This window comes from Odocoileus virginianus, chromosome 10 (assembly GCF_023699985.2).
Source record: "Odocoileus virginianus isolate 20LAN1187 ecotype Illinois chromosome 10, Ovbor_1.2, whole genome shotgun sequence".
Classification (NCBI taxonomy): Eukaryota; Metazoa; Chordata; class Mammalia; order Artiodactyla; family Cervidae; genus Odocoileus; species Odocoileus virginianus.
This window is the reverse complement of record NC_069683.1, coordinates 53,408,936-53,433,538: the sequence shown is the minus strand read 5'-3', so window position 1 is coordinate 53,433,538 and position 24,603 is coordinate 53,408,936. Positions and strand designations below refer to the sequence as shown.

General features: G+C 38.1%; 2 protein-coding genes and 1 pseudogene across 5 annotated transcripts in view; 1 reads left to right on the top strand and 2 right to left on the bottom strand.

Annotated features, from left to right (window-relative positions):
- DLAT (dihydrolipoamide S-acetyltransferase) overlaps positions 1 to 17,059 on the top strand; it is a 32,724-nt gene extending 15,665 nt beyond the window's left edge. Inside the window, exons 8-14 of the mRNA XM_020882221.2 lie at positions 2,611 to 2,678; positions 3,727 to 3,819; positions 4,205 to 4,312; positions 6,980 to 7,095; positions 13,218 to 13,380; positions 14,346 to 14,482; positions 15,065 to 17,059. Of these exons, the coding sequence (XP_020737880.1) occupies positions 2,611 to 2,678; positions 3,727 to 3,819; positions 4,205 to 4,312; positions 6,980 to 7,095; positions 13,218 to 13,380; positions 14,346 to 14,482; positions 15,065 to 15,194 (815 nt within the window). The 3' untranslated portion in view covers positions 15,195 to 17,059. The remainder of the gene's footprint in view (positions 1 to 2,610; positions 2,679 to 3,726; positions 3,820 to 4,204; positions 4,313 to 6,979; positions 7,096 to 13,217; positions 13,381 to 14,345; positions 14,483 to 15,064) is intronic.
- On the bottom strand, positions 3,603 to 24,557 carry PIH1D2 (PIH1 domain containing 2). Of its 4 annotated transcripts, none has more exons than XM_020882223.2 (7): positions 24,425 to 24,556; positions 23,368 to 23,570; positions 22,834 to 22,957; positions 22,162 to 22,407; positions 20,652 to 20,917; positions 18,974 to 19,104; positions 3,603 to 3,904 (listed from the first exon to the last, which is right to left on the bottom strand). In XM_020882223.2, the coding sequence occupies exons 2-7, from the start codon at positions 23,542 to 23,544 to the stop codon at positions 3,880 to 3,882; spliced, it is 969 nt and encodes a 322-aa protein (XP_020737882.1). In that variant the 5' UTR covers positions 23,545 to 23,570; positions 24,425 to 24,556; the 3' UTR covers positions 3,603 to 3,879. The 4 variants fall into 4 exon arrangements, with proteins under 4 accessions (XP_020737882.1, XP_020737881.1, XP_070329687.1 ...); XM_020882222.2 differs by lacking the exon at positions 24,425 to 24,556 and adding an exon at positions 24,321 to 24,416; XM_070473586.1 differs by lacking the exon at positions 3,603 to 3,904 and adding an exon at positions 12,348 to 13,041 and having other exon boundaries at positions 24,425 to 24,557.
- On the bottom strand, positions 8,820 to 9,614 carry LOC110130343 (HIG1 domain family member 1A, mitochondrial pseudogene; annotated as a pseudogene).
- Positions 24,558 to 24,603: the final 46 nt, after the last annotated feature.

The following is a 24,603-nucleotide window of genomic DNA, read 5'->3' as shown; positions in this document are numbered from 1 at the left end:
ACTTAGTGCTTTCACTACTGTGGCCCGAGTTCAATCCTTGGTTGGGGAACAGATCCTGCAAGCTGCTCAGCATGGCCAAAAAAGTATCAAATGAGGTGACCTGCTGTAGAGTTAGTGTGGAAAGGTTTGAGGTTAGAGAGACTGTGAAATACTGTTCTCAGAGATTGTGAAAGTGACTTCAGGAGAAACAGTTTATCTTCTGGGTAGTTTTGTGAGTCTGTTTTAGATTTATGTCTCTGATTTATAGTGAGGTCAGTCAGCTAGGTGTGTACTTCCTTCTCCCAGCAATATTAAGCTACTCTGGTGCTGGCACTGAGAAGGCCTGTGTTACAGAGCTTGCCCAGACAGTGATGGTAACAATGATCCATAGCGTGTAGCCTGGGTGAGGAGGACGTGAAGACAGGAGGCTGACAACAGATGATGAGAGTGGAGGAGTCAGTCTTGATGAAGTGGAAGAAATTTTGCAGTGGGTGGAAGGAATGGTTTAAAATAAGTGAGCTGAGAGGATCAGCAGTTAGTGTTTTCTGACACCAAGTCTAACACGTAATGATATTTTTCCAGACCATCAGTCAGTTCTGTGACACCACCCGGGTAACCAACAGTTCAATCCTATTCTGACACTAACTCTCCAGAGTTAGCATCAGACTCCACAGGTTTAAGGGTCCAGTCCCACAAGTTTGCCCTCATTTCAGGGGACAGTTGTGTGTCCTGGGGACCACCCATATTTCTTTACTGTGGGCTATAAACCAGAAATGCCTAAGACCCCCCTCCTCAGGTTTGATAATCATTAGAATGATTCACAGAACTCAGCAAAGCACTTTACTGTTGCCTATTTATTATAAAAGATACAACTCAGGAACAGTCAAATGGGAGAGATGCATAAGAGAGTATGGGTGCTCTGCGGGGAGCACCACCCCCTTGGCTTGTTAATAAGTGCACCAACCCAGAAGCCTTCCAGGTCTGGTTCAGGAGTTTTTATTTTTATAGGGGCGTGGTTGATTGAACCATTGTATGTGTGTGCTCAGTTGCTCAGTCACGTCCGATTCTTTGAGCCCGCCAGGCTCCTCTGTCCATGAAATTTTCCAGGCAAGAATACTGGAGTGGGTTGCCATTTCCTTCTCCAGGGGATCTTCCTGACCATGGGATCGAACCTACATCTCTTGCCTCTCCCTCATTAGCAGGTGGATTCTTTACCACTGCACCACCTGGAAAGCCGGATTGTATCATTGGCCATTGGTTTTGCACTCCATCTCCAATCCTCATCCCTACCCCCTTCCCAAGGGACCGGTTGCTCACTAAATTTGACCAAAATGTGATCATTTTGGGGGAAGTTGTTTTGAAAGTCTAAACCCTGATGTTCAGAGTTTTATTTGTCTCAGAGCTACCCACGTTATGGTTTATATTTCTTTGATGTAGAGCATTTTCACGTCACTGTTCCATTTTATCTTCGTGACAGACCCATCAGCAGGGGCTGGTATGATAATCTATCCTAGATGAGACTAAAGAGCAGATGACATTAAGTGACTGTAGTCATCTGTCTAGTTTATATTTGACAGCAGCCTTACATTTTTCACTCCTACTCTAGTGTTCTTCCCTTTGTACTATACTGCCTTATGATGATCTGTTATGCCTTCCTAGGGAGATAAGCAAAAGAATTTCAAAGATTTCTACCAACTCCTCAGAGGGAGTTCTTATGGGTGGCTGAAGATTAGCATAAGACAGGTGGTTCTGCAGTTTCCTCATCTTGAGGAACGACAGGGCTGAGATCAGCCTTGGCTGCAGGGATGGCTATGGTTTCTGTCCTTTATGAGGAGGGGATCTGATAGGTGTGCTGCCGCCTCTGTTCTGGCTCCTGGTAGGGATACACAGTCTTATCCAACCAGTTTTCATAATGAAGGAGAGGACTTGGGGTGAACTGTCTTCTTTGGAGGAAGATGAATCAATTTGACCAAATTTTTTTAGAAGTGGGCAAGGGTAAAGGGTATTTTAATACTGAATCTCCTTAGAATTAAGATTCAGAATTTTCTACTTAGGTGTAATGTTAAACCTAAGAGGCCATGAATGGGAGGAGGAAACAAACTGAATGAAAGTAAAACTAAGCCTGTTGAGGGAACTCTGAAGATTTTTTCTCATGTGCAACATGATGGCTATTTCCTTCATAATCTCTAACATAAGCCAGTATAGAGCCTTGGCTGCTATGAGAAAGTTGTGAATGATGGAGACAAATATGGATTGAATGAGTCTAAAAGATGAGATCATTGCATCTGAAAGTTATTCATGCTATTTCACGGAAAAAAAATTGATCTGGTTTGTTCAAAATAATTGTTACCATGTCTGTAGAAAGATAGTTCTTTAACATGAAGTGAATGTAGAACCCAAATGAGATCTTTTCAGAGTTAAGAAAGGGTGTTTTGGAGCTAACCAAGAGGAGGTGACCGAAGCTGGTATTTTTTAGAGAAATGTTTAAGGGGCATGATTGAGGCAGTGGCCCCTTCAGAGGGTCTGTGGTAGAGAACCTCTAGGAACTTGTGCTTCCGGATCACAGTGCTGATCTCCTTGAGGAATCAGTGGTTCACTCTCCCGTACATGGTATTTCTGTGTTTCCTCCAGGGACAGGACCAGATGGCAGAATCATCAAGAAGGACATTGACTCCTTTGTGCCTACTAAAGCTGCTCCTGTGAGTTCTATTTGGCTTTTTAAATTCTGGTTGCAGTTTTGTCTGCAGAGTGCTTTGTCCAGCCTGTTAGACCCTTGCATACAATGAGTGAAATAGCTTAATTAGTGCTGTGTGTTTTTTTGTCTGATTTTACTGGCTGACAGTATATAAGTATGAATGTGTTGTTATTCATATACAAAAGCAAAGATGCTACGGTGATGGTTTAGTTGTTAAGTCATGTCCGACTCTTGCGATCCCATGGACTGTAGCCTGCCAGGCTCTTCTGTCCATGGGATTCTCCAGGCTAGGATACTGGAGTGGGTTGCCATTTCCTTCTCCAGAGGATCTTCCCGACCCAGGAATTTAACCCTGGTCTCCTGCATTGCAGGCAGATTCTTTACCTACTGAGCTATGAGGGAAGTCCCAAAGATGCTATACTACATTGAAATCCTTCTAAGTTGTTTTTGTTTTTTGAGTAGAGAAACTAAAGTTTTCCTAACATATTATCTCACTCAGACACTACTTTTAAAAGCATGCTTGACTTGGGTTTGAGTTTTATGTGGTTAATTAGTCCACAGAGGGATTAAATCCACATCGTCAACTCTGATCAGCAAAGGTGCTAAGATAATCAGCTATAAGTAAGGATAATGATTTAGTTATTTAGATGTTTGGTTTAAAATGAAATATTTGTCAATATTTTTTATTGACACTATTCAGGAAAATACAATACCTTCTTTGTATTTATCTCAATCTTTTCAATTTAAGAATACTTTGATTGTTTTTCTTGAGGAAAATATTCCAAAAACAAAATTGTGATATAAACTAGTCATAGAAAAATGACACTTAAAATATGATTACCCAATTCCAAGTATGAAAATTAAAAACAACTCTTAAATAAGCACAGTCCAGATCTGAGTCCCTTTTGCTCCCTTGGAATAGAAATAGTTATTTTTCTATAAGCTCTTTAATTTTTATTTTGCCATCTGTAAAAGAATCACTAACAGTAGTTCACAGTTGCTGATGCTAAGACTAAGCCACAGTTCCTAAGAACTTTATTACCTCTCTCTAGACTCCAGCAGCCGCTGTGCCTCCTCCAAGTCCAGGAGTGACTCCAGTTCCTACAGGCGTCTTCACAGATATCCCAATCAGCAACATTCGCCGAGTAAGAGTATTACCATAACTCCAGACCTCAAGCTGTTGGGGACATCTTTACTCTGATTGTTCAGTTGCATCCATAGTTTAAAACACTAAGAAGAAGGGAAAAAAAAATAAGAGGAGACTTTTTTTAAAATTGTGGATCTTCGATGATTCATTTAGTAGATGTTTGGTTTGGCCAGTTGAATTCTTAGAATACACAAACACTGTGTTCTGATTAAATACTATTACAAGGGGCTAAATTGTGCTCCAGTCCTACATCTTTCAGTTCTAATAATACATAATACATCGGGTAGGCATCACCTGGGAGCAGGGTAAAGGGGCAAACAGAGTGCTGAATAGATAACATCTCATCTCAAGATAATTGATTTTTTAATCTCTTTTGATTTCAGGTCATTGCACAGCGGTTAATGCAATCTAAGCAAACCATACCTCATTATTACCTTTCTATTGATGTAAATATGGGAGAAGTTTTGTTGGTACGGAAAGAACTTAATAAGGTAAAAGGTGTGGAAATTCCACCTCTATAAATTCTAAAAATCTTGTTTTCCTTCACTGAATATTTACATTTTTGTTCCTGTATTGTATTTTGTTATAAATGCCAGTTGATGATGGAAAGTGGATGTCACCTTAATTTTAACTTGCAGAAAATATCCTGGAGAATTTTCTTTCTTTTTTTGTTTTCCTTTATTTTTTTCTTAGTTGGAGGCTAATTGGTTTTTGCCATTCATTGACATGAATCAGCCATGAATTTACATGTGTTCCCCATCCTGAACCCCTCTCCCACCTCCCTTCCCATCCCATCCCTCTGGGTCTTCCCAGTGCACCAGCCCCGAGCACTTGTCTCATGCATCCAACCTGGGCTGGCAGTCTGTTTCACACTTGATAATATACATGTTTCAATGCTATTCTTTCAGATCATCCCACCCTCGCCTTCTCCCATAGAGTCCCAAAGTCTGTTCTATACATCTGTGTCTCTTTTTTTGTCTTGCATATAGGGTTATTGTTACCATCTTTCTAAATTCCATATATATGCGTTAGTATACTGTATTGGTCTTTATCTTTCTGGCTTACTTCACTCTGTATAATAGGCTCCAGTTTTCATCCATCTCATTAGAACTGATTCAAATATATTCTTTTTAATGGCTGAGTAATATTCCATTGTGTATATTTACCACAGCTTCCTTATCCATTCGTCTGCTGATGGGCATCTAGGTTGCCTCCATGTCCTGGCTATTATAAACAGTGCTTTGATGAACATTGGGGTACACGTGTCTCTTTCAGTTCTGGTTTCCTCGGTGTGTATGCCCAGAAGTGGGGTTGCTGGGTCATATGGCAGTTCTATTTCCAGTTTTTTAAGGAATCTCTACACTGTTCTCCATAGTGGCTGTGTGTACTAGTTTGCATTCCCACCAACAGTCTAAGAGGGTTCCCTTTTCTCCACACCCTCTCCAGCATTTATTGCTTGTAGACTTTTGGATAGCAGCCATTCTGACTGGCGTGTAATGGTACCTCATTGTGGTTTTGATTTGCATTTCTCTGATAATGAGTGATGTTGAGCATCTTTTCATGTGTTTGTTAGCCATCTGTATGTCTTCTTTGGAGAAATGTCTGTTTAGATCTTTGGCCCATTTTTTGATTGGGTCATTTATTTTTCTGGAATTGAGCTGCAGGAGTTGCTTGTATATTTTTGAGATTAATCCTTTGTCTGTTGCTTTGTTTGCTATTATTTTCTCCCATTCTGAAGGCTGTCTTTTCACCTTGCTTATAGTTTCCTTTGTTGTGCAAAAGCTTTTACATTTAATTAGGTCCCATTTGTTTATTTTTTATTTTATTTCCAATATTCTGGGAGGTGGGTCACAGAGAATCTTGCTGTGATTTATGTCAGAGAGTGTTTTGCCTATGTTCTCTTTTAGGAGTTTTACACTTGATCTTAGCCAAAAGGCTGAGAAGCGATCCTCTAGGAGTTTTATAGTTTCTGGTCTTACATTTAGATCTTTAATCCATTTTGAGTTTATTTTTGTGTATGGTGTTAGAGAGTGTTCTAGTTTCATTCTTTTACACGTGGTTGACCAGTTTCCCCAGCCCCACTTGTTAAAGAGGTTGTCTTTTTTCCATTGCATATCCTTGCCTCCTTTGTCGAAGATAAGGTGTCCATAGGTATGTGGATTTATCTCTGGGCTTTCTATTCTATTCCACTGATCTATATTTCTGTCTTTGTGCCAGTACCATACTGTCTTGATGACTGTGGCTTTGTAGAAGAGCCTGAAGTCTGGCAGTTTGATTCCTCCAGTTCCGTTCTTCTTTCTCAAGATTGCTTTGGCTATTCAAGGTTTTTTGTATTTCCATACAAACTGTGAAATTATTTGCTCTAGTTCTGTGAAAAATACCGTTGGTAGCTTGATAGGGATTGCATTGAATCTATAGATTGCTTTGGGTAGTATACTCATTTTCACAGTATTGATTCTTCCAATCCCTGAACACTATATGTTTGTCCATCTATTTGTGTCCTCTTTGATTTCTTTCATCAGTGTTTTATAGTTTTCTATATATAGGTCTTTGTTTCTTTAGGTAGATATTCTCCTAAGTATTTTATTCTTTTTGTTGCAATGGTGAATGGTATTGTTTCCTTAATTTCTCTTTCTGTTTTCTCATTGTTAGTGTACAGGAATGCAAAGGATTTCTGTGTGTTAATTTAATTTCCTGCAACTTTACTATATTCATTGATTAGCTCTAGTAATTTTCTGGTAGAGTCTTTAGGGTTTTCTCTGTAGAGGATCATGTCATCTGCAAACTCTGGCGAATTTTCATTTTCTAACCCTTGATTAAAGCTTATCGTTAAAGTCGACTTTGCCATGGATCCATTTTAGCCTAACATAGTCACTGGGATTCTATGAGACTACTTGAGTCTCTTCAGGTAGGTAAGAAGCAGTGTGTTTGCTTTGTCTTCATACCTTCTTAGTACTTAGTTATTTTGTAACTTACAGAGGAAATTTAACAGGTGTAATGGTCTACATTAGAAAAGATGAAAAAGAAACAACTTTTGGTTTCTTTTCATCCTTTCTACCCCAGGACATTTGTATATCCACCCCCTCCCACATCCTCAAGATTATATAGTTTCAGTCTTCGAGAATTTAAGAAACTAAAATGGTTTCTTTACTTTGCAGATGTTAGAAGGAAAAAGCAAGATTTCCGTCAATGACTTCATTATAAAAGCTTCAGCTTTGGCATGTTTAAAAGTTCCTGAAGCAAATTCTTCTTGGCTGGACACAGTTATAAGACAGTAAGTATAACCCTTTTCAGGAAGGTGTGTTCTGTATCTATACATCTGTCTGTCAATCTATCTATCCAGCAGCAGTTTTGTGTGTGTGTTGTCTAATGTGTAAGTAGGAGTGTAGGGAGTAAGAAGAAACAGAATACAGAGTGGGAGATGATGTCCATGGGCAAAACAATTTGAAAACAACATAAAATTATTTCTGAGACCATGCTAAATTTAATCAGTAAAGACTACAGATGCTTAAGAGTTCAGGGAAGGGAGAGAAGTGTACAGATATGTATACTTAAGTTGATAATGACTCTCACAAGGCCGGATTGAAATGGTTTTGTTCACCAATTAGTTCTGCTAAACTTTAGTGGTGACAAAATTGAAAACAAAACCAAAAAGCAGTATTTGTTAATATTACGGTATCGTGTGACTGGCATGGTGCTTAGTGTCTTTCGCATGTTGTCCCATTTAATTCTTAGGACCACCTTATGAGGTAGGTGCTTTTACTCCTATTTTCCAGATGAATAAACTGAGGCTCAGTAAGTTGAGATACTCCCTGAGTTCATATGTTAGTAAGCAGCAGAACTGGGATTGGAACCAGGATTCTGACTCAGTCTAGCCTTTTTCTACTATGTAGATGGTTTTATATTATTAATTTAATTTTTATTACAATAATAGTATATACTTTATCATATTAATTCGTGGCTTATGGTGACCTGCTCAGCCTTTATCTGAGGTCCACTCCCAAGAGGCAAACACAGCCTTAAACTATTATTTCTTTTGGTATTTACCTTCATGTTTCTTTGGGCTCCCCTGGTGGCTCAGTTGGTGAAGAATCTGCCTGCAATGCAGGAGACCCAGGTTCAATCCCTGGGTCGGGAAGATCCCCTGGAGAAGGAGATGGCTATCCACTCCAGTATTCTTGCCTGGAGAATTCCATGGACAGAGGAACCTGGTGGGCTACAGTCCAGGGGGTCACAAAGAATCAGAAATGTCTGAGTGACTAATTTCACTTTTCATATCTCTTTTTTTTTTTGATGTGTTCACTTACTTTAATAACACTACATTTATCGTGTTATCACTATGGAATGTGAATCCAGGTTCAAGAGAATTTCCTCAGTGCAGCAAAACAAAGTTTGTTGTGGTATACCAAAGTTTGCATACTGTCTGACCAAACCAGCTGGCTCATAAATCACTTCCATTATAGGCAATTCATTTAATCTATGATTCTTTTAGAGAAAATGAACATACTGCACACATTTAAAAAGTGTTTTTCATTTACCTTTGCATTGGCGCTTAAAATGCACATTTCTATTTCAAAATAACACTTAAAATTATTCTAATATAACAGCAGCAAAATATAATTTTGCAATTACAAAAGAGCTAAAAGGGATCTACAATTAAGTTATTCTCATGTTTACAATTATGATTCTAAAGTAAGTTATACTTCAAAGTGGCTCTGTTACCAGCTTTTTGAGGTTTGGTTTAAAAACACACAGACTTTCAGGGAGGTTTATATCTGTTGTATTCCATGCACTGTTCTGAAAGGGTTCCTCTAAAGCCAAGTGAAGTGAAGTGAAGTGAAGTTGCTCAGTCATGTCCAGCTCTTTGAGACCCCATGGAATGTAGCCCACCAGGCTCCTCCATCTGTGGAGTTTTCTAGGCAAGAGTACTGAAGAGCGTTGCCATTTCCTTCTCCAGGGGATCTTCCCGACCCAGGGATCAAACCTGGATCCCTTAAAACAGTACTTAGTCCACAAGGCAGTCAGAGGGTTAAACTAAATGGGGTAAATAGGATTCCTACATTACATCAAAAGCATATGATTATTCTCCAGCCACTGGGAGCATTTTCAGGATTGGCATGTTGTCCTCTTGAGAACTAATTTCATCAGAAGGGTTTGAGAAGGTGGAGAGGTAACACTATCAAGTATATTTAAAAGTGACATGTTTCTTTTATGCTAATCTGACTCTCCTGAGTGACCTAGCTAGTGAACTAGTCACCAGTAACTTGGTCACCTGGCAAATCAAGCCTGCAAGAAAGGAAGCCAGTATTGAAATTACCGTGTTCTTGTCTGACCCAAACAGTTTATTTTCATCATAAACATATAACCTCAATATGAGATGTCTAACTAAAGCAAGCACCACCAAGGCCAAGACGGCATCTCCTCTTCTAAGGTTTAGGTTTTGCCCAGAATTCTTGATACAGGGAATCGCCCATATCAAGAGTCATTGCTCCCACAACAAAGCCTTGGGCTGCCACATGCATGTGGGTCAGGTGAACAGACGTTTTAGTATTTCTCCTTCTCTTCCATCTATATAATCCATAGGCAATGATTGCTGCAAAACGTGCCATTCCAGTGGGGACAAATGGTGCCTCTCTTGGTTTTCAGATAAGTTTAGATCCCTGATCTTAATCATATGAAGAAAGAGAAGTGTGTTGCTTGACACAGTGGTTGAAGAATCTTTAGACAACTACAGGACGTTTCAGGTTCCTCTCGGCTTCTGACCTGGCTCCCGCACCTGCCATCTACCTTCATATTTCTAAATAACATTTTTCTGTTGCCTTTTTCTCAGTTTTTCATTTCATTTATTTATCACCTTTCTGTTAAAGAAGGTTAAAATTTAGCTTTTTTGTACCCTGTCTACAAACACATACACACAACCCATCATCCGACCAGATTGATTATAGTACAGATTTTTAAATTGCTTATCATCATTTCTTTCTGAAGTTTCTTTCAGAAAAAAAAAGTTTCAGTTTCTATCTGAAACTCCCCAAGAAAACTAAACATGTTTCCCAAGACTGAAAAATAGTTTACTGATCCTGATTTTCATCTTGGTCACCCTGCTATTAGAGAATATCTGAGGGTCTTACTATTCTTTAGAGACTATATTAGTTTTCTAAGGTTGCCAGTACAAATTACCACAAAGTTTGTGGCTTAACAAAAATTTACTCCCTCCTAGTTCTGAAGGTTAGACGTGTGAAATTAAGGTATCAGCAGGACCTTCTCCCTGCACAGGCTCTTGGGTGAACTCTTGCTTGCTCTCTCCAGCTCTGGCGGCTTCGGGCATTCCTTGGCTTGGGGCTGCTCAGCTCCAGCTTCACATGGCCTTCATGTGTCCATGTCTTCCCTTCTGTCTCTTACAAGGACAGTTGGCATTGGATTTAGGACCCACCCAGATAACCCAGGGTGAACTCATCTCAAAGGTGTGATTATATCAGTGAAGACCTTTTTACTAAATATGGTCACATTAATAGACTCCGGGATTAAGACATAGACATAGCTTTGAGAGCACGGTTATGAACATTTGAGGACAATTCTTTGTACTGACATATGTCTTCATTTCTTTTGGGTAGACTCCTTGGAGTGGAATTGCTGGATTGTAGGGTAAATTTATGTTTAACCTTTTAAGAATATCTGAAGGAAACACTACTTAGATGAAAGGATGGTGGTTGCAGCTCAAGTTCTGTGAATTATTTATTAACCCTTACCAAATGCCCTTCATTTATTTGTTCATACAGCTATTCAACAAGTATTTATTGGACACATGGTGTTAACTGGATTTTGTTGTTGTTCAGTCGCTTAGTCATGTCTGACTCTTTGCAGTCCCATGGACTGCAGTACACCAGGCTTCCCCGTCCTTCACCGTCTACCTGAGTTTGCCCAAACTCATGTCCTTAGAGTCAGTGATGCCATCCAACCATCTCATCCGCTGTCACTCCCTTCGGCCCTCAGTGTTTCCCAGCATCAGGGTCTTTTCCAATGAGTTGGTTTTTAACATCAAGTATTGGAGTTTCAGCATCAGCCCTTCCAATGAATATTCAGGATCGATTTCCTTTAGGATTGACTGTTTTAGTGGTGAACAAGATAGGAAACACCATCCCTACTCTATTAGGAATATTTTTAAACATTATTGTAATAACAGGATAATTTAATTAAGAAAGCAGTGCTGCTGTGTGATACCTTGGCTGGAGCCTAGCTGTGGTAGCTGCTGTCACTGTATTATTAGAGCAGGTCCCTGTGTTTGCAGCTGGCAAAAGCCTGCTGCCTCGGGCCAGCTTGGGCACACAGGGGCTCGGCACCCATAGTCTCCAAAGAGCTGGAGTTCCTTTTTTCATGTGAAGTTTTATCTTTTTTAAGTTGAAGGATAGTTGATTTATAATATTAGTTTTAGGATTATGACATAGTGATTCAGTGTTTTTGTGGGTTGTACTCCCTTATAAGTTATTACAAGGTAACAGCTATAATTCCCTGTGCTATATATGTTTGCTGCTTATCTATCCTATACGTGGTAGTTTGTTAGTCACACATACCCACTTTGTCACCCTGCCCTTTCCTCTGTCCTTTGGTGACCATTAGTTTGTTTTCTCTGTGAGTTTGTTCCTGTTTTGCAAGTACATCCATTTGTATTAATCTTTTTACATTCCACATATAAGATATACAGTGTTCGTCTTTCTCTGATTTATTTCCTGAAGCATAATATTCCCTAGGTCTACCCATGTGGCTGCAGATGGTAGAATTTCATTCTTTTTTTTTATGGCTGAGTAATATTCCTGTGCGTGTGTGTATGTGTGTGTGTGTGTGAGTGAGATGTCCATTGTCTGTTGATGGGCACTTGGGCTTGGGTTGCTTCCCTGTCTTTAATTGGTATGTTCATTTTTCTGGATATATACACCCAGGAGTGGAATTGCTGGATCATACAATAGTTCTATTTTACTTTTTTAAGGAACCTCCATACTCTCTTCCTATAGTGGTTGCACCAGTTTATTGATGCATTCTCACCAACAATTTATAATTTATGCTCTCTCACCCTTTTCATCCTTGCCAACATTTGTTAACTTTTTTCTTAATTGCAGAACACTTTAGCAGGGGCCCTTACACAGACAACCCCTAAGGAGATCCTGATACAGTTCAGGAGTTTGGGAACTTAGTTGGGGTGGGGGGGGGGGATATAATTCTTTTTTACTAATCTTTATTGGGAAATTTTCGGCTTCCCTGATAGCTCAGTTGGTAAAGAATCTGCCTGCATTGCAGGAGACCCCAGTTCGATTCCTGGGTCAGGAAGATGTGCTGGAGAAGAGATAGGCTACCCATGGCAGTATTCTTGGACTTCCCTTGTAGCTCAGCTGTTAAAGAATCCGCCTGTAATGTGGAAGACCTGGGATCGATCCCTGGGTTGGGAAGATCCCCTGGAGAAGGGAAAGGGTACCCACTCCAGTATTTTGGCCTAGAGAATTCCATGGACTGTATAGTTCATGGGGTCACAAAGAGTTGGACACGACTAAGTGACTTTTATTTTCAGTGTGAAATTTAGGATTTTCTCCTATTATAGAGAACAAATCAAAGAGGTGTTTTAATACTTGTGCTGATGACCAAATAAAAATCAAGTTGTTTTCTTATGCATTGTGGTTGTTACGGATGTCTTAAAATATATCATGACTCCAAAAGCATAGCCATAATTAGATCTGCTGCAAGATTTTTGAAGCACATATATCACAGTTTTGTTTTCTGAATAGTTCAGTAACTGAATTTCAGTATATTTTGTTTTGGGGTGAGTTTTTTTTTTTCTTTTTTTTGGTAAGTATTTTGTTTCCTATGTTTAAAAATTATGAGAAGGGACCCAAATGCAAGTGTCTGTAGCATAGAAAAGATTAGGAATCCTGCTTGTATGTTCTGAGACAGCACTACCACCCTACCATGTGAGCACACCTGTTTCCCCCCCCCATGCAGTTCTTTCCCTTCAGTCTTCCTTTTATCTGCTCAAGCTCTGCTTGCAGACGAAGCTCCAGCTAGTCCTCTTCATCTCATAAATCTTTAGGGGCTCTTTTCAGTTCTCACTGGATGCTGAACGTTTTTTCCCCAATTATGTTCATGATGTTGGTCAATGCAGATAAGGGGTAGTTAGTGAGTACACGTGAAGCCAACCTACTGACACATTTCTCATTCCTTTTTAAAAAGTGCGGATCTAAAAAAATAAAAGTTCAGGTCTGAGAGGGGGCATAGTAAAATTGAAAAACCAGGCAAGATCTCTCTGGCTAAAAAGTAACACAGACTGACTGCCACTATTCTTGCTTAACCTGACACAGACTCTTAACAGTTGTGATTATTGAGTTTTACTTTTATTTTTTTCTTTTTAAATAGAAATCATGTTGTTGATATCAGTGTTGCAGTCAGTACTCCTGCAGGACTCATCACACCTATTGTATTTAACGCACATATAAAAGGACTGGAAACCATTGCTAATGATGTTGTTTCTTTAGCAACCAAAGCACGAGAGGGTAAACTACAACCACATGAGTTCCAGGTAAGATATGTATTTACTTTGTGAATGTTACTATGTTATTTTAGTGAACTGTATTATTTTTAAAGTTGGCCTTATGCTTTTATTGCATTTTCCACTTTTTGATTCTGCCTTGTGTTCTCACTGACAGAAGGTCTTGAAAGAAAAATTGAGTAACCTATCAAAAGCTGAAAAAAAGTTTTTCAAGTAGTGTGCAAAAGCCACACGACTGATTTGTGTTCATGTTGCTATGGTGGTGTGTTTTCAGCAAAGTGTACCCCATTCAGTTTTTTATTTCTTTTTTTTCCCTTTCACCTTTATGTGTAATTAGTAAATAGAAGTTGTATATATTTAAGGTGTACAACTTGTTGTTTTGATATATGTATACTCTGTGATCGTGACAAGGTAATTAACGTATCTGTCACCTCATATACTTGCCATTTTCCTTTTTTTTTAATGGTAGTTGAATCCTTCTTTTAGAAAATATATTATTGAAGTATAGTTGATTTACAATGTGTTAATTTCTATTGTACAGCAGAGTGTCTCAGTTATACATGTATATACATTCTTTTTCATATTCTTTTCCATTATGGTTTGTCACAGGATATTGAATATAGTTCCCTGTGCTATACAGTAGGACCTTGTTGTATATCCATCCTATATCTAATAGTTTGTATCTGTTAATCCCAAACTCTCAATTGAACCCTTAACCATGAGTCTGTTCTCTATGTCTGTGAGTCTATTTCTGTTTCACAGATAAGTTCATTTGTGTCATATTTTATATTGCACATATAAATGGTATCATATGGTATTTGTCTTTCTCTTTCTGACTTGCTCAGTATGATAATATCTAGGTTCATCCATGTTGCTAAGAATCCCTTCTTAAAGTAAAACACCTTAAGGTCTTTTCACAAAACATTGTCATTTTTTCTGATTTATATTGACAAGCAGTTACCATGATCTGTTTTTAAATCTCTTTTTTCCTTTAGGGTGGCACTTTTACAATCTCAAATTTAGGAATGTTTGGGATTAAGAACTTCTCTGCTATTATTAACCCACCTCAAGCATGTATTTTGGCAATTGGTGCTTCAGAGGATAGACTGGTTCCAGCAGATAATGAAAAAGGGTAAGTGCCAAAATGGAGAGGGAGTTGTAAACTTACTTTCATTACAGTATACCTGACTTTGAATCTTAGGTTTTATAATTATTGGCGTGGCATACTGGAACTTCACACAGAGTTAGATGTAAGCACATCTAAGTTTCTCAGGGCACCAACTTTTCTTATTTTGCTATTTGAGATGGGAAGTCTTATTTACTCTAGGTTAGTGGTCAGCATAATTTTTCTTAAAGAGCCAGTTAGTAAATGTTTCATTTTTTCTGGGTCATACAGTTGCTATCGCAAATACTTGGCTATTGTGGTATGAAAGCAGGCATAGGCAATACATAAACGTATTCCAGTAAATCTGTGTTTGGTAGGATTTGGCCTGTGGGCTGTTGTTTCCTGACCTGTATCCTTCAGATGGTTGTTTGGTCTGTTTCTTCAAACGACTGATTTGAGCTAGAGGTGTACAACCCATGAAGAGTAGGTAAAAAATAATGTTACCTGGTTGGGATTGTAAGTTAGGAGTTGGCATTTGGGCTGGTTACTAGCTAACATCTAGTGATTGCTTTTAGAGTACCTAATAATGTTTTTTTTATCTTTTTCTAGATTTGATGTGGCGAGCATGATGTCTGTTACACTCAGTTGTGATCATCGGGTTGTCGATGGAGCAGTTGGAGCCCAGTGGCTTGCTGAGTTTAGAAAGTACCTTGAAAAACCTATCACCATGTTGTTATAATTAATCCAAGAATTTCTAGACTCTCTTAGGTCACACTGTTTCATTCTTACCAAGGTATTAATATGTTATTAAATGGTGGTTCCCTTTTTATTTTAAGGTTAACCAGTTATTTTTGAGTCTGTCCATATATTTGTAATGGGCATTACTGAATTTTAAAAATGCCAATTACATCCCAATATTGTGCACATTTAATAAACACCAGATTTTAAGCTGCGTACTCCAGGTCAAGGGGCCTATGGCATAGCCCTTTGGTGGTAAGTCCTGCCACTGGAAATGCAGAGGTAGAATTGTGGTTCCCTATTGAGACAGGCACATAAAAGTAACCTTGATGAGACACTGAGGTTTTGAAATTTAATTACCTCAAATGTTTTGATGAGATTTGAGAAAAGTCAGAAAAACTAGTTCTTTTGGAGAAAGAATTTGAACTGAAACTTGATTTTGGAATTTAAGCCTAATTTGAAAGTTTGTGTTACATAAATCTTGGTTTATCATGGATGGGAAGCATGGAGAACTTGAAGGAAAATACGAGAAAACTTTAAAAGTCAACATTTTCATAGGACTGTTCAACCAGCTGTTCTTTATTTTTCTATGAATTCAGAAATGGTTGTTTTCTCCTCTTGAGATGAAGATATAAATATGAACCAGCTCCTTGGTATAAGTGAGAATTTGTGTGGGTATCTATTTAAATAATTTAAATGTGTCATTGTGAGAGCAGAATTCTATAATTGCCTCAAATAAAAGAATATGCTTATAGAATTTAACAGAGTTAACTTGTGAAAGTAGAATTTTTCCTGTAAAATTAACTAGTGGTTACTTGCAAATGAACTTAATTAGTAGGATTTATTACTTAAATACTTGAAAAACTTGTATCAAGTAACTGTGGAATGGAATAAGTGTATATATGTAAATATGGTTCCTAGTGAGATATGTGCCAAAGTCCATTTATCACCAAGTTGCGTCTAAAAAGAAGAAGGGGAGAGATACACTAGTGGATAGTTTGGAGTGATAAAAGATGATGACTGGAACAAACTGGTCATTTCTGGTTTTGGATAAAGTGCAAATGTTAAATGTGTACAAAAAGAAGTGTTCTATGTTTTTCCATCCCAATGTTGTCTCATGTAAAATAAGAAAACCCTAAAATCCTGTCAGAGAGAAAAAGATTATTTAGGTTGTTTGCTACCTTATCAGCCTAAATATTTATTTTCCATTTTGTTACAATTTGCCTTTCTGGGGGGGGGGGGGGGGGTGGTGATATTCAGGATGATAAAAATGAATTAGAAACATTATCACAATTCTAGACTTTCTATGGAATTGATGTGATTTAATAAATAAATTTGGAATTGTTTATAACTATTAACAAATCTGATCCTCCTTGTAAAATGTAATATGCAGAACTATTCCTTGAAATTTAGGTCTTTCAATGTTGAATCTGTCTCTAAGTGTTCATTATTACATGGTGCACAAGTGACACTCCATATATTCCAGAAATATTTTCCTTGCTGTATTATTATGAAAATAATACGTGAATCTGACTTTTCAGTAGTAACTTTAGCTTGAAGATTATGGAGAAGGAACAAACTTATAACAAGGGACCATCAGCAGTATGAGCCACGTCTAGGTCACATACACGAAACTTCAAAGATAATTCATTATTTGGTGGTGTTTATGGCTCTGTTGTTCCCTTGAGGGAAAAATTTAAAAGTTGCATTCTAATAGAAATTGTTCTGAGTTAAAAATTAACCTGAGCTATCATCTAAATTTGGATTCAGTTTATTTCCCTTACCAGCTGGAATGAACAAGTGTTAGAAATAGTGTTTTGGTTCAAATTAGATTGTTTGAAAATTAAACTATATGTTTTCAATGTGTCTTGTCTAATATTTTTGATTTGTTGGTAATTATTTTTCACATTAGATTTTTTAAGACCAAGAACAGCTATGTATATGGTAAGCTCTTAATACAGATACATTTTGAGTTTATAGAATTGGTAAAATAAGTTCTGAGTTTGGGAGCATATAATCTAACCTTCAGGCTCAAGGAGCCCTCTTGTTAGGAGGTGGCACATAGCAAGAAGGGAGAGTGGTCTGGCTCTGCTAGCTATAAACTCCATTCCTGAGGTCTGTGAGTGAAGTATCCCAAGGCCTGGACTACAGAAGTTGCCCAGTGCGAGCGGTCCTAGGAATGCACTGTAAGGAATTCTCATCATTCAGTAATGCATAAACTCTGGAGGACATGAGGAAATAATCACTACTGATTCCTAATCTCTAAAACCAAGTTGGTAGAAGAATCTGATATCTGAATCAAGTATAATTCATGTCCATCTCAAAGTTTGCAGTTTTGAAGAAGAACTATCTTGATAAGATTCAGATTAAACTGCTCAACTGTTCATTATTAGTTAATGCTCTTCCTAACCAAAGTTTTGCTTTTTGTAGGGAGGGGGAGGTGGAGATGTTATAAGTGAAAGTATTTTGTAAAATAACTAGGATGTAAGTTGACCATTTTAACGTTAAGCATGCTAGATCTTGTACTCATTAATAAGTACACAATTACATAACTCCTGACATAGTAACACCTAAGTGTGAGAGTGCAAGTGTAGAGATTCAGCTATTTCTGTGTAACTAGGTATGGGAATTTTTAGAAATTAAGTTTGACAGTGATTTTGTAGAAGAAAAGATAAGGTCAAAGCATTCCCAAGTCTTTTGAGGGATGAGTATAGGATATCACAGTTCCAGAAAACTTTACAACAATAAATTATCCTATTGCTAGAAAAATTAAAGTCCACACCAGGTTTAAGAAAATTACTCATTTGTAATTATCATAGGTCAGTTACTGCTATCACACACTTTAGTTTCTAAAGTTAAAAAGTTTTAAAATTATGAGAACTATTTAAAGACTTTATGTTGAATTAGAAACTAATAATTACAAGGAGAGTGTTTTGCATTTAGAAAAGACAAGGGATGTTTAAAGTTTGGTGTGAATGTTGCTTACTCTGGATATAAATTGGAAAACTGATACTTTTGCATTGAACAAAGAACTGACAGATGAATGGGAGTTTAAAAGTACATCAGTTCTGTATTTTAAAAGTTATTTTCTTAAGAGAAAGGCACTTGTCCCAAAGTGAGCCCCTTTGCCTTAAATTAGAGTTGGATGTATTTTATGTCTTACATGTAATAATACCCAATGACTGTCACTGCATCATTTTATCTAATCCACAAATCCATACCTGATGTTAAAGGGAGGTAGGCCTGGGTGGCTTGGACTCCTGCCAGAGCCTGCTTTATAGAAGTACAGAGGTTCACAGAAGCAAAGGTTTACACATTATTATAGTGGCCCTACATCTTTATCGCCGGAGGAAACTTTCACTGCTAAGGTACATCTTGGTAGTAAAAAACTTGCACAGTCTGGTATTTATTCCTGATGCAAAAATTTACTAGAGACAAAAATTTTTTCAACTAGTAAACAAAGAATTCTTACATATTATAATGCCTGGAGACAAACGGACTTTTCCCAAATGGTATTTAAGTTACTTGAGGCCGTTACAAATATCTTCAAAACAAGTATATCATGGCAGCACTGTTTTTGGTAGTTTGTGCTTGATGCCAAGTTTACTTGAGGAGAAAGAATTTTAAAAAGCAGCCTATGAGAAAATCTCATTCCATCAAAAGAAATTCCTAGAAAATGAAACTTTAAAAGTTAAGATAAACCTCTTCACAGATAATGGAGGCCCTCTAATTCACATGACTTTCACAGAAAACTCCAAATACACGATGCTTTTAACTTACAGCAATGGCATTGTGACAATTAAAGTGGCTTTCTCTTTGATAAATTTTGCTGTAGTCATTTCAGTATCCACAGATTCTGGAAGGTTTAGATGTAATCTGTACTTTTCAGAGACCTCGATCAATATATCATCCTAAAAAGAAACCGAGAGATTTTAAAAGATGTAAATAGAAAAGTACTTCCTGGTTAGAATTTGTTACAGGTTTATTGTTCCCAGTTATTCACTCCTTTCCCGTAAGAAGAGGGTCCACTTGTGAGCAGTAAAGGTATTGTAAATGCCTGAGATTCTGAGGTATTTATTGTTCAGTACATTAAAATTGTGTTGATAACAGTACCAGAAGATGGATGCTGCCATTCTAAATTATGCGGCATTGACTTCAGGGCTGACCAGCAAACAGCAAGAAAACTTGCTGGAGACTGGAAAGATGGTGATCTGTGTTTTATGGTGACAAAGCCCTTATCACAATAATTTGGAAGACAGTCTACCTCATTAACTTGTGTTTTTAGGTACAGAAATGGGAAAACAGAATGAGGTTTGCATGCATTGGTTCTGTTGGCTACATTTAACAAGGTACCAGAAAAAGATGAAGTTAGAAAAGAAGTTCTCAATTTGCAAGGGAATATAAAAAATTGAAAGGGACTATACAGAGCCCATAAATTTTAAGACTTGAATGAAAAATGGAACCAATTTTTGTTTTCAACCAGTAATAAAACAGAAATAACCTTTCAGTCTCAACATTCTCTGGGCAGCAAACAGGCTGAGTAAGCTCCTCAGCATCTAATGACAGCATAGTCTTCAATGCTCTTTTCAGGCATGGCTAAGGTAGATTATGAAAGAGGAAAAAAACTCCCAAAGAATGGAGTTAAAAGTCATGGAAAATAATGGCTAGGTAATCAAGGAACCTTGTAAAGGGACCTCAGCAAGAACATCGTCTACCTCCAGGAAAGGGACCTTTGCACTATTGGCCTACCAGGATTTTAGAATTGCTGAGTACCAATAACTACTGTGTGCCTTACAGTTTTTCAGTTTCTGAATTGAGACTGTTGATTGTGGTTATTCTCTCTCCATTCTACATTGTATGATGCATGGGGTTACAGAAATAGATAACTTGTTATTGCAGTTCATGCAAATTTTGTCTAATGCAGATTATGATGGCAAAATCCTGCACTTTGGAGTCTGATATTGGGATTGGAGGTATGTTTCTTGGGAAAAGAAGCAAATACTTGTGACCAAGAGGGTGGACTGTGGTAGACTGTAGATTGTTGCTTTTCTTTTGTAAGAGGATTATGCATCCTTGTCATGTAACTTCAGTGACTGCTTGTGAGAAGAATGTTCTTCCCAGCCATACTGATGTAGGACTTGGCCTTCTGACTTACTTTGATCAATACAATGTGAGCATAAGTAATAGATTCCATATCTGAGAGGAAGTTTTAGGATCTATTGCATGGTTTTGCCATTTCTATTTTCCCTCCTCCATAAGAATGACTTGTCTAAAGTGAAAATTGTTCCTTCATCTTGTATCTTAAAATGTGCGACACTCACAGAGTGAAGCAGGATGAGCTGACATGTAACCTGAGCAAATTATTGTAAGCCACTGAGATTGTGGAGTTTTTTTTACTGCAGCATAACATAGTGATTATTGACTGATACAAATTTACAGTATTACCTATTCAGCTTACCTCAGAAACACTAAGGTCACAGAGAGATACTGAATTAATACCAGGTAATTCAACTTTTAATTCAATTTTCAGAGGTTTCTCATTCTGATCTGCCACAATTTTTAATTCATAGGCTGGTCTCTTCATCTCCACTTCAGTCTCTGTACTAGAAATCTCTTCTATCAGACATGCTGTTTTACTTGAAACTTGGTCTTTCGGCAGTAAAAGTTGAGGAAACTGATCTGAATTGCTCACAGTACTGCTTCTTATCTTTTCAAGGGTCAGTTCTTTATTTTAAAAAAGGAAGATGAAATCACAAATTTAATCAACATGAAATACTATCAGGCAATGAGCTGTAACAGTGATAGTGTTAGCCAAGATGGCAGACAAAGCTGCAACTAAATTGGTTTGGGAATCTTAAAAGATTCTTACAGAGAATCTGGTTTAAAAGTTTGCAGGATTTATCTTTAACAACATGCTAATTTTTTTAAATTTTATTGAAGTATAGTTGATGTGTAGGGTTGTGTTTAATATCTGTGGAATAACAAAAAGACCCAGTTATATATTTTTCATATTCTTTTCCATTATTTTTATTTTCCATTATGGTTTATAATAGGATATTGAATATAGTTTCCTGTGCCATACAATAGGACCTTGTTGTTTATCCATCCTATATATAATAGTTTGCATCTGCTAATCCCAAACTCCAGCTCATTTCTCTTTCCCCCCTGCTCCTTGGCAAACACAAGTCTTTTCTTTATGAGTCTGTTTCTTAGATAGGTTCATTTTTTAGATTCCACACATAAGCGATATCATGTGGTATTTGTCTTCCTCCTTCTGATTTACTTTGCTTAGTATGATAATATCTAGGCCCATCTATGTTGTTTAGTCACGAAATTGTATCTGACTCTTTTCGTGACCCTATGGACTGTAGCCTGCCAGGCTTCTCTGTCCATGGGATTTCCCAGGCAGGAATACTGGAGTGGGTTGCCATTTTCTTCTCCAGGGGATCTTCCTGACCCTGGGATCGGACCCACACCTCCTGAATTGGTAGGTGAGTCCTTTACCACTGAGTCATCAGGGAAGCCTCCGTCTATGCTGCTGCTGCTGCTAAGTCACTTCAGTCGTGTCCAACTCTGTGTGACCCCATAGACGGCAGCCCACCAGGCTCCCCCATCCCTGGAATTCTCCAGGCAAGAACACTGGAGTGGGTTGCCTTCTCCAATGCATAAAAGTGAAAAGTGAAAGTGAAGTCGCTCAGTTGAGTCCGACTCCTTGGTGACCCCATGGACTGCAGCCTACCAGGCTCCTCCGTCCATGGGATTTTCCAGGCAAGAGTAATGGAGTGGGGTACCATTGCCTTCTCTGCCATCTATGTTGGGACATGCTAATATTTCTAATATCTTATCTTTATATTTTTCTATCTTAAATTTCTCATCTTTTACAATTGAGACTTCTAGTTTGCAAAATGTACACCAGAAGCAAAAAACATTTAAATCAGATCACTTTCCATTACATTTCATTAACTTACCCTTTTTCATTTTCTCTCTTAAATCTGTGGGATTGGTTTGGACTCCCATCAGATTTTGTTTCATTCTTTGAATGCTTCCTTTTATTCTAAATTTGGTAATATAGTAACAGTTTGAGAGAGTAAATTGGAGTTGTTCCTCAATGCATTTCATGGCCATCCTTATCAGTTGATCTTTTTTCAGTTGGTCTTTTTCTGCTGCCTGGAGAACATCAGGATGGTAAGCAACATTGATGACTGTGTAAACATCTGTGTGTGTAATTCAGAGGGCGTGAAATGAAGACAATTTGTTTTACTAATGATATCATCAGGTAATATTTTAATCATGTCCTGATAAAGATGGAAAATATAAATTCTATCTGTATTTTCAGAGATAATCACAATGGTGCTACATATATAAAATTCCAATTAGAGCATTTCTTGGTATTTTATATGAATTAAAATAGCTCATATTATTGGGAAATTAAATAGTAATCAATTTTCACAAAGTACCCTTATTCAGTTCAGTTCAGTCACTCAGTCATGTCCGTCTCTTTGCAACCCCATAGACCCTTATTATTCATTGACTATACCATGACCAAATATGTAATGCCTTTTATCAAGTAAAATCTGGCCCATGCTTATTCCCACATCCCAATTTTTAAAATGTGCTTTCTCTCCCATAATTCTATGTACCTGATGTCTCAGATATATCTTCTGGTCTGCCAATACTTAGAGGTACTGGATGAGTGGCTGATTCTGGAGCTGGGATCCTTTTCCACTGACATAGGTTGATAAAAAGTAATTTTTCTTTCGGTTTCTAGAAAGCAAAAAATTTGTATGTCTCAAAATCCAGTTTTTAAATTAAAAAAAATATATATCCTAAAGGTAACTCATCACAGAGTTACCTCCCCAACCAAATAAGTTCTCTTTATTTGAAAAATCTCCAACTATGTTATTCTCTACTAAATAATGACATTACTTTTGATTTTTATTCTAGCAGAAAAATGACTGATTTTGGGATCTCCAAAATGTGTCAAATATGAAATTCCCATTCTTATTCCATCAACATAATCTTTCACATTACGTTCAATTTTCCATTATTCAGGGTGGCAGTTTCCCTCAATGTTCTTATGTTAAAGTAGTAATAGCTAGGGTAAGCCATTGTCTGGTTATTCCAGGACCATTTCAATCAGGACTTCCCTTTCTCTGGGTACCAACTCCACATACCAGGATCCTGGTTTGTAGACAGAGCTGTGGTTCTGGGGCAGCACAGAGCTCTTTCCCCTCTTTCAGCTGCTGTTGAATGAACTTCTGATAGCTCTCAGGGTTACTTTCAGCCAGATCATCTAACAGGTTCCAGAACTGAGTAACCTGGGTGAGCAGACCCTTTGAGGATGACTCCATGGTTGAGATGAATAGGCCTCTTAAGCCTGTGGAAAGACATGACTTAAAGAAGAAAAAAATCTCCCCCCAAATCTATTCTTTGGGGGGGAGGGAGGAGGAACAGTTCAGGGGCTGTTCTGTTGAAGTTGGCAGCTATTCTTAACACCAGTGCCTAAAAGATTATGGATCAGCACCGTTTTATCTTTTCCTTACTCTATTTAGTACCCTTTCTTACATTCTCAAGATGTTCTCTCAGTAAGTCCTTACCTCTGCATAGACCTTCACAAGCCTTGAGGGGTCATTTAAAGTCTGGATTAAGTGGGAGTTTCTTGTTTCAACAGCCCGGGTATATGCTAACTGGGGCCTGAATTTGCTAGAAGTGTGCTGTGGGTTGAGGGCCACATGAGACTTCCTCAATCCCCAGCACAGTTTAGGAGTTAAAAGCATGGACTCTGCAGCCAGAATGCCTAGATTCTACTCTTAGCTCTATCATTTACTAGCTGTGTGATCTTGAGAAATTAATTTACACATGTGCCTCAGTTTATTCTCCTCGAAATGGAGACGATAATACCTATCTCATAGGGTTATCGTGAGGATTAAGCAAGCTAACACGGAGAGGCTGGGAACACCTGCCAAGAATAATAATATTCTCTCTACCACTTGAGATAACCTCCCTCCAAGCACCCTCCGTCAATGGAGACGTATCTCACAGCATCCACAGAATGAGGGTTCTCCAAATACTACATTAAGGTTAGACTAAATGGGAAATTCAATTTTTCCGAGGTCGGCGAACCTACCTCTTCCTTTGGTTTCTTGACAAAACGCGACGCCTGTTACCAGGGTAACCACACTGGGACAACATCTAATTGAGTCCGGAAAGCTCCAGGCAGAAAGGTCTTACCTTTCTACATCTAGTTCCCGAGTCTTCTCTTTATGGTGCTGGGCTTGCTTTTCGGCTAAGCCTGACCCACTTCTTTTCCAGGAAGCACCTTGCCTCCCGTTCTACCTCTGAGGACTTCTAGAGTGTCCTGGAAACCCTTCTCGGGGAATCTTGGGGACTTTTGTTGGTAGGAAGAATTT